This window comes from Hibiscus syriacus, unplaced genomic scaffold, assembly GCF_006381635.1.
Source record: "Hibiscus syriacus cultivar Baekdansim isolate YM2019G1 unplaced genomic scaffold, ASM638163v2 tig00110328_pilon, whole genome shotgun sequence".
In the NCBI taxonomy this organism is placed as follows: domain Eukaryota; kingdom Viridiplantae; phylum Streptophyta; class Magnoliopsida; order Malvales; family Malvaceae; genus Hibiscus; species Hibiscus syriacus.
Window position 1 is genome coordinate 6,351,751 of NW_024062685.1, and position 8,443 is coordinate 6,360,193.

The 8,443-nt window shown below is 31.8% G+C and overlaps 1 protein-coding gene across 1 annotated transcript; it reads left to right on the top strand.

Moving 5' to 3' along the window:
• The first annotated feature begins 6,935 nt into the window (after positions 1-6,935).
• Positions 6,936-8,443, top strand: LOC120118284. The gene is made up of 3 exons (XM_039138366.1): positions 6,936-7,068; positions 7,170-7,462; positions 8,197-8,443. Exons 1-3 carry the CDS (start codon positions 7,000-7,002, stop codon positions 8,246-8,248), a joined length of 414 nt encoding a protein of 137 aa, XP_038994297.1. The 5' UTR covers positions 6,936-6,999; the 3' UTR covers positions 8,249-8,443.

The following is an 8,443-nucleotide window of genomic DNA, read 5'->3' on the forward strand; positions in this document are numbered from 1 at the left end:
ATCACCTAAGGTGAATATTTCATTTAAAGATGACATATTAATGGAGTATTTGATATCTTGAGATAAAGTTTAAGTGTATTCAATCTTTTTATTATTTTTGTTATCTTTTAATTTAATTGAAAGATAAATTCAGAGAAATTGATTGATTGTCAATATTTATATGATTTTATTGATATTGTTAATGCAATAAATGTATATATTCAATTCTGGTCTTTCAGTTTTGGTCATTAGTTAATATAATATATATTTTGAAAAAAAAATTATTCATATTTTGATAGGTTGGTTAAACATAATGTCGCCAAAGTGATCTTTGTTGTGTAGACTGATTTATTTAAAATATCAAAATGATTATGTGTTTCTTGTTATTCATGCATTTATTAATACACCCAAAGAAAAGTTAATATTTGGCCGAATTTCAAGCAGCACCTGTGGTAGTAACATGTGACAATTATAAGGTATTTTATGTGAGCATTACATTAGTCCAAATATTAGTATTTTGTTCGACATAGCTTATTATCAATGTTTGATTAATACAATAAGAGCACTGTTTACTGTTAATATTATTGTTCAAAGACTTGATATTTATATAGTGTTTGGTATCTTGAGATGGGAATTAGCCATAATTTTGAATTTATTTGTTTACTTAAGATATGAGCTTCAATTTTATTTATGTTTTGTTTAGCTAATTTTTTATTTATTGCTACCATAATATCTACTATTATACATTTTCTACTCATGCTTAAGAAAATGAATCTCAAGGAATGAGAAAATGCACTTACATAAGTTTCTGATTGTATGAATATAGACTTTTCACTAAGGAAAGAACAATTTCTACCTCTCATGTGGATAACATCCTCAATTGGATTTTGAGAGGTAAAATTTTTTCAAATTGCATAAGTTTAATGGTCATGAAACAAAATATTTTAGAAGTCTTTAGGGGTACATAATTTGAAAAGATTACTTAGGCTAATGGTTTTCTTAACATTGAAAAATGTTTTTTTTTCTTGAAAACAATAAGGTTTAAATGACATCACTTTTGGCTTCTTTGATGTCAATAAATTATAAGGGTCAAGAAAATTTGAGGGAGTACATTATGGATATGTTTCATCTTGCTTCAAGAATTAAGACACTTAAGATCGAGTTTTCTAAAGAATTACTTGTTCTTGTAATTTTAAAATCGCTTCCAATAAAGTTTAATCAACTCAAAGGGAGAAATGAACTTTAAATTGTGTACAAGAGGAAGAAATGTTGAAGCATAATAAGTTTGAAAGTACTCACTTGAAAAGTGCATGTAAAGATAAGGACAAAAATAAAACCAGATGTAGTTGTTAAGGGGCCAACTCAAAAGAGATAATAATATGTTACAAAGGGTTGTTCTCTTTTAAGATAAGTTATGACATATGAGGAGAAATTAAATTCTAAAATAGTAAGTAACTACTTTGGTTATTCTACGTGATTTATGGATTTTAAGTTTTATAATCTCATAATTAGGAATACTTTTAAGATGTAATATATAATGTTATTTTTGAGGATGTTGAGTTTGGAGGGAGAAATAAGGTTTGAGGAATTGATTTTAGGAGGAATTGTATTATAACTCAATTCTCATTATCACTTTTGATGATATCCATGTGTTTATACATGTCGTTAATCAAGAAGTGAATCTAAAATCTCAATAAGGATATTTTGAACAATTATCCATTTAAGATGAGAAATCATTTTGGAAGAACAAACTCAACAACCTCAAAGAACAAGTGTCATTAAGAAGATCCACGAGATGAGAGAAATAATATTTAGATTATTATGTTGTATTTCTCCAATAAATAAGGATGACAGTGGAATGCTCTTTCTCATTTGCTTAATGTTACTGCCCAGAATGGTGTATTTAGATTTCATCCTAAGTGTAGAAGGATTCCTCTTACTCATATTTGCTTCGCGGATGACTTGTTTATCTTCTGCCATGGTTCAGTTGATTCTGTTATGGGGGTCTTAAGTGTTCTTGATTTTTTTACAAAATGTTTGGGCTGAATCTAAATGCTAGTAAGACAGAGTTCTTTTCTTGTGGTGTTGGGAGCAATGTCTCTAGTGAAATCCAAAACATGACAGGTTTTAAGCATGGTAGGCTCCCTGTGAGGTATCTGGGTATACCTCTGTTGATTAGAAGGTTTATTGAGAAATATCGTTATCCCTTGATTGTTAAGATTAAATAAAAACTTGGTGTTTGATCGAGGAAAATTTTCAGCTATGGTGACAGGTTGTAGCCAATTAGAGTTGCTTTATATAGTATTTCTAACTTCTGGTGCAAGCAAATTATTCTTCCTAAGGGGTATTAAAAGGATCGAGCAGATGTGTATGTGTTTCTTCTGACAGGGTCCAGATGATCTTGGTCAGGGTGGTGCTCGAATTGGTTGGTAGCAAATTTACTCGTTAAAAGCCAATGAGGGACTGGGGGTTAAGGATTTACTGTGTTGGAATCGTAAGTGCAGTTTTCAGCTCATTAAATATATCCTTGCTGGGGAAGGCTCTCTTTGGGTGGCCTGGATCAACGTGTATGTTTTTAAATATGTTGATTATTGGCAGGTTGAGAGAAGATCTCATTTTAGTTGGACCTTGAGGAGACTGCTGAAGATGAAAGATGAGACTAGGGGGTGTAAACGAGTCGAGTCGAGCTAAAGTATTGCTGAGCTCGACTCGACTCGAAAACTCGCGAGCTTAAAATTTTCAAGCTCGACTCGAACTCGAAATCCTGAACTGAAGCTCGTGAGCAGCTCGAAAAGGTTCGAAATGAAAAAAAAATCTTAAACTTAATTCGATTGAAGCCTCAAACTCAAACTTGAATATGAACCTTAAATACATAAAAATCTTACTGTATTTTTTTTAAAAAATTATCACATAAATATTAATATTATTAATAATTTATTTTTAAAAAAAATAAAATCATAATATATTATATTTTTGAGTTGTTCACGAGCTTTTCGAGTCGAATATGGAGTAGCTCGTTTCAGCTCGTTAAGAACTCGAGTCGAGTCCATTCGATCCGAGTATTTATCGAGCATTGATCGATTCGATCTCGAGTAGCTCGCAATCTGTCTCGTCTCATTTACAACCCTAGATGAGACTAGAGTTTTGTTTGGAGGTGGTGTGAGTTGGACGATAGTTTATAATCGATAGATTTGGGATATGATTAAAAGCATGAGGTTTAAGGTGCAATGGCATGGGCTGTTTGGTTTCCCCTCCATATTCTTAAGCATTCGATTGTGGCTTGGATTATTATCTTGGATAGGGTTCCTATCAATGAGAGACTTACGAGAATTGGGGTAGTAATGGATGGTATATGTAATCTGTAACACCCCCAACCCGTATCCGACCAAGATACGAGTCTGAAGTGTCACAGTGACTTTTCGAAAATTTATTCATATAAAATAGTGAGTAATTTAAAAACTTTTATAACATTTAAATTATTCAGAGCTTATACAATATATTCTTTTGATTACATGCCAACTAGAACTTTATATACAAAAATACATATTATTCACCTCTCTTCTGATCTGACATTCGGTAAGGAGAACTGACCTGTCTTGTTCCTCTTTACTTTTCTTTTCGCTTTCCAAACCTACGTGTGAAACAATCACACGCTAAGTCGATGACTTAGTGAGGCATATAAAACATATAATATTTCATATAACATAAAGCATACATAAACATATACCATCACTATCATTAAGAAACACACATAACATCATATGGTTCATGTAACACATTTCAAACCACTTACCTTTGATAACCATTTATAAACCCATCGTATACATATCACATTCAGTATGCTTGTTTAATCACTTAATTAGCCCATGTACACTAGTGAGAACTTAAGGTATGTGAGTACATTGAGGTTGTGCACACATATGCTGTCACCACAGCTCGATCAATGTCCCGAAGGACCAGTCCATAGATTCCGAAGAACCTAGGTAATCAGTCCATATGTCCCGAAGAACATAGGTAAACAGTCCATATGTCCCGAAAAACATAGGTAAACAGTCCATATGTCCCGAAGAACATAGGTAAACAGTCCATATGTCCCGAAGAACATAGGTAAACCCTCGACCCTTGGCATGCCAACTATACCCCTAGCTCTCATATCACATAACATGGGCATTATCATTTATAACAGTTCACATTACTTATTCATATTCTTTCTCTTATAAACACATATCTTTTCTTTTCAGTCACGTATCACATGTACGTGTAATCATTGATCTCATAATCACATGTTCCTTCTCTTCTATCACATACCACATGTATGTATAAACATATATCTAATATCATATGTTGCATGTAATCACATAGATCGTATCATATAGCTTCTTTCACATATACATGTAATCACTTAGTCTATTTTCATGTAATTCTTTTCACTTCTCATATGATTTTATATTCATATCTCACATAGCTCATATTACCTTGCATTGTTTCATATAAACATAGATGTCATATCTTGTTCGCATATATTTTCTATATAACTCATATATCTCATAGTTCTTTCACATAGCTCACTATCATATTTTCATATCATATATCTTATAATAGATTCTTATATCATCATTTGTTTCCTTTCTACCCTATTCATAATCATATAACATATACAAAACATATCATTATCTTTAGTCATGCATACATACAATCAATGTAATACAGATAATCACATATAATTATAACAACACATAATCATGTCCATGACTTCATGCATATTACTCTAGGAAATAGACTCATCGCAAGTCTTATTTTCATTAAACACTACATATCACTAGTATGCACTCACCTTGGTCTCACTAGTCAATTCCAATCTCTTATCTTTCCCTTGATCGATCTTACTTGTCAAATGTTCCGGAATTGCTTTACGCGCAGAATCTACATAAATGTACATTTTGAGGCAATCATTAGATACCTACACCTTGTAATTGGATACTAGCAACTTAAACAAACTTATTAAACCAATATTCATATTTTTCCTTTAGGGGGTATCGATTCCCTACTGGGGGTATCGATACCCTCATGACATTCTGGAATTCTGTCGTTTGAGAGGGTATCGGTACCCCTTTGAATGGGTACCGATTCCCCCTAACTCAGAAATCATTTTTCAGCACGAAAATTACTTCATTTCCTCTCAAACACTTCATATATCATCCCTTTTTCATTCTTAACTCTAGTACACATACTTAAACCAATCTATATTCATTTATTTCATCTTAAACCTCAAAATCCTATCTTCCATATGTAATTCAATAATTACATCAATTTTGCAATATGTTTCAAATCCAATTCTATTACTTCATATCTCTTACTTAGATTGATAACAAGTCAAATCCAACTTTCAATTCTTGTTATGAACTCTATTCCCATATTTCATTCAAGAACCTCAAAATCTTTAATCTTCTCTATCTCCTTTATCTTTTGATCTTAAGATAACTTAAGCTTTCCTTAAGCTTAGTTATCATCTAATGATCAAAACCCAATCTTAAACTTAACAAATAATTAACTAAGTAGAAGACTCACCTTTGAGCTTGGAGATACGGGAGGAGAGGAAGAAGAAGAAGAAAAGAGAGTTTCTTGAGAAATCTCTCAATCTTATCCCATATATATCATTATCTTATCTTTCCAAGTCAAATGACCACTTTGCCCTTAAAATCCTTTAATAATTACTAACAACTTTTAGGATTTATTTTCAGATAAATCATTGAACTAATTCATTCTTCTACTTTAATCACCAAATCCTGAAACTTTACAATTAAGTCACTAACCCATAGTTTGGGATGTTACATAATCTGTGTGGGGTTCATGTTGAGACTCGGGATGATCTTTTCATAGAATGCCAATTCTCTCGTGAAATTTGGACTAGGATCTTACAACTTTACAATTTGTAGTGGAACATTACTGATTGGAGCAACGCTTTGCAATGGATTGTTGAAAAACTCAAAGGTAAATTGCTTATAGTTTGTATCCTCAAATTGGCTTGAGTGAGGTTTTTGTATTTTGTATAGGAAGAACGTAACTTCAGGCAGTTTTGAGGGATTTTTAGATCAATCGAGAATTTTGTTGAATGTGTTAAGGGGTTGTGAAGATTTGTTTGCAGGTTTATTTCATCGATAGGCTTGATGTGGTGAACATTGTCCTATATAATAAGTGGAGAATCTGATTTGGATTTGCTTGACTCTATCTATGCGATCCTTAGATAAATCTAAAATTGAATTATAAAAAAAAAAAAGAATAAAGAAGAAAAACGAAAAGAGAAGCCAATTTTTTTTCATTACAAGATTTTAAACTACTTTTAGGTAGCTTTATCCTAAGTTTGCTGATGTTATTATTCGTCGAAATTAAAGTTAATATTTACAAAAGAACTAGGTCCTCATTAAAAAAAATAGCAATTGAAAGTAAAGTAAATTTTAACAATGTAATATAATTAAATTTTTATGTGGGAATTTTATTTACTAGCATATAAATTATCGTAATAATAAATTTCACATATAAACTCATTCGAAGTATTTCGTAATTTTAATTTAGCATCTAGGACAAAATCACAAAATACCTGAACCAAGGATACTGAAATGATAATTCTTAAAATTGAGAGTCAAAAGTGCAATTTCCGAAAAGAAAGCGTGATATACACGTATTGATAAGCCCGAGGCGAGCGAAATGGCAAAGCGATTCACCGTCCCGCTCGAATTTCTATTTTTTCAAAAACCTAAATTTGCCATTTGGGTTTTTTTTTTCTTAATAAGCTTTAATTGAAAAACTAACAAATTGAAATATTCAATAAAACGTTACAATAACACATCCAAATAAAAGGAGAAAGGGGGAAACAAGAAAACAACGCTATTCCTCGCGACCTCTTGTGAAGATCATAAGAGAATCGCGCGATCTCTTTCTATGACTTTCGTCTATGAATTTTCTTTGTAAATAAAGACTCGATTCTGTGATCGTAGGCAATCGGAATTAGGGCAAAATACAATGGCTCCGTTCTGCGTTCGTGATATTTTTCGTCGCAATAACAAACGTTTCAAGTCTAAATTGAAGAATGTAATTCCGTTTATCTTCCGTAATCTTCATTTTTATTTATAAATCAATGTTTTGAGGTAGGATTTTAAAGAATTTTGAAGGTTTATTGATGTTTGGTGCAGGTAAAGAAACACAAAAAGGGTAGACTAAACAACATGCAAGAGAAATACGAGAAGCTGGCAGCAGATATGGAGGAGATCAGCGCGGAACAACAGAATATAAGAAAAGCACAGAGACTGGTGAGGGAAAAGTTTGAAGGCGTTGCAAATGAGTATGAGGAATTGAAGAGAGAAACTAGAATCATTGTCCAACAAACTGCTAGAACCCAAATCAAGTTAGCTATCATGTTCCAAATTGTAAAGGCTTCCGAACAAGCTGACCACGCTACTGTGGCCAATCTCACTCATTTGCTTCGGTACTTTTTTTTTCCATTTCTCTTTATTGTTGGTTTAGCTTTAATTTGGCCTCGATTTGCTTATTTTTTTTCTTCTTCTTATTTGATTGCATTTTGGGTGCGAAATTAGATATTAATTTTAAAGGGAGATTATGTATATATGTTTGTATTTTTTTTCATTTGTCTTGTATTTTCATAAAAAAATTATACCTGAATCTAGATCTTCCTTGATCTGCCAGGCAATGAAGTTTTCTTCAATTTCAACTACAAGATGAGAGAATGTTGATGTTAATTAGCTTTGCTATTTGTTGTAATTTTAAACCTTTTCTTTTAGAGGAAAAGCTATTTGGATAGCTTGACTGGTGACTAGTTAATTTCACCGATTGTGTCATGCTTTGGAATTAAAGCTACCAACTGGATGTTAATCTTGTTTTATTATAACTTTTTTCATTTTTTTGTTTAGTGTAAAACAAATTGGCTTAAAGTTGATTGATGGAATAGAAAAAAAAAACTATGAGAAAAAGAGAATTGGGTTCCAAATTACTTGATTCAATCAAGTACCTCACTGAGTTCTAATATTTTGTATGGAAAATTTAGATTTGAAGTTCATCCTTTCTAGTGGAGAAATTATCCTTTCTTACCTCCCCTTTATCTTTACTTTCAGACATTTTTCTAAATCCAGGAAATGGTATCTATCTCCAGGTTTATGGTACTCATTAAAACTAAACTGTTTTTTTTTTTTTGGCTTTTTGCAGTGAAATAATTAGAAGGGAGAATGAGGAAAGACAATCATCAGATGATAGTTGAACTGCAAGGAGAAACTTCTGCTCTTAAAAATATCAAGTAGGGAATCCAGTGTGTTAATAAAGTACTTTCTGTCAAGCATTAAGGTTTCTATTAACTTGTTACTGTCTTTAGTTAGTTTAATCCGTGTTTAGTATTTTCAGTGACAACTTTTATATATGAATATCCTTTCTTAATGTTGAATCTTTGTTTGTCTTA

Coding starts and splice junctions, on each gene's coding strand:
- LOC120118284 (XM_039138366.1), top strand. CDS start 7,000: ATGGCTCCGTTCTGCGTTCGTGATATTTTTCGTCGCAATAACAAACGT. Junction 7,069..7,169: donor TCAAGTCTAAATTGAAGAAT/GTAATTCCGTTT, acceptor TGTTTGGTGCAG/GTAAAGAAACACAAAAAGGG. Junction 7,463..8,196: donor AATCTCACTCATTTGCTTCG/GTACTTTTTTTT, acceptor GGCTTTTTGCAG/TGAAATAATTAGAAGGGAGA.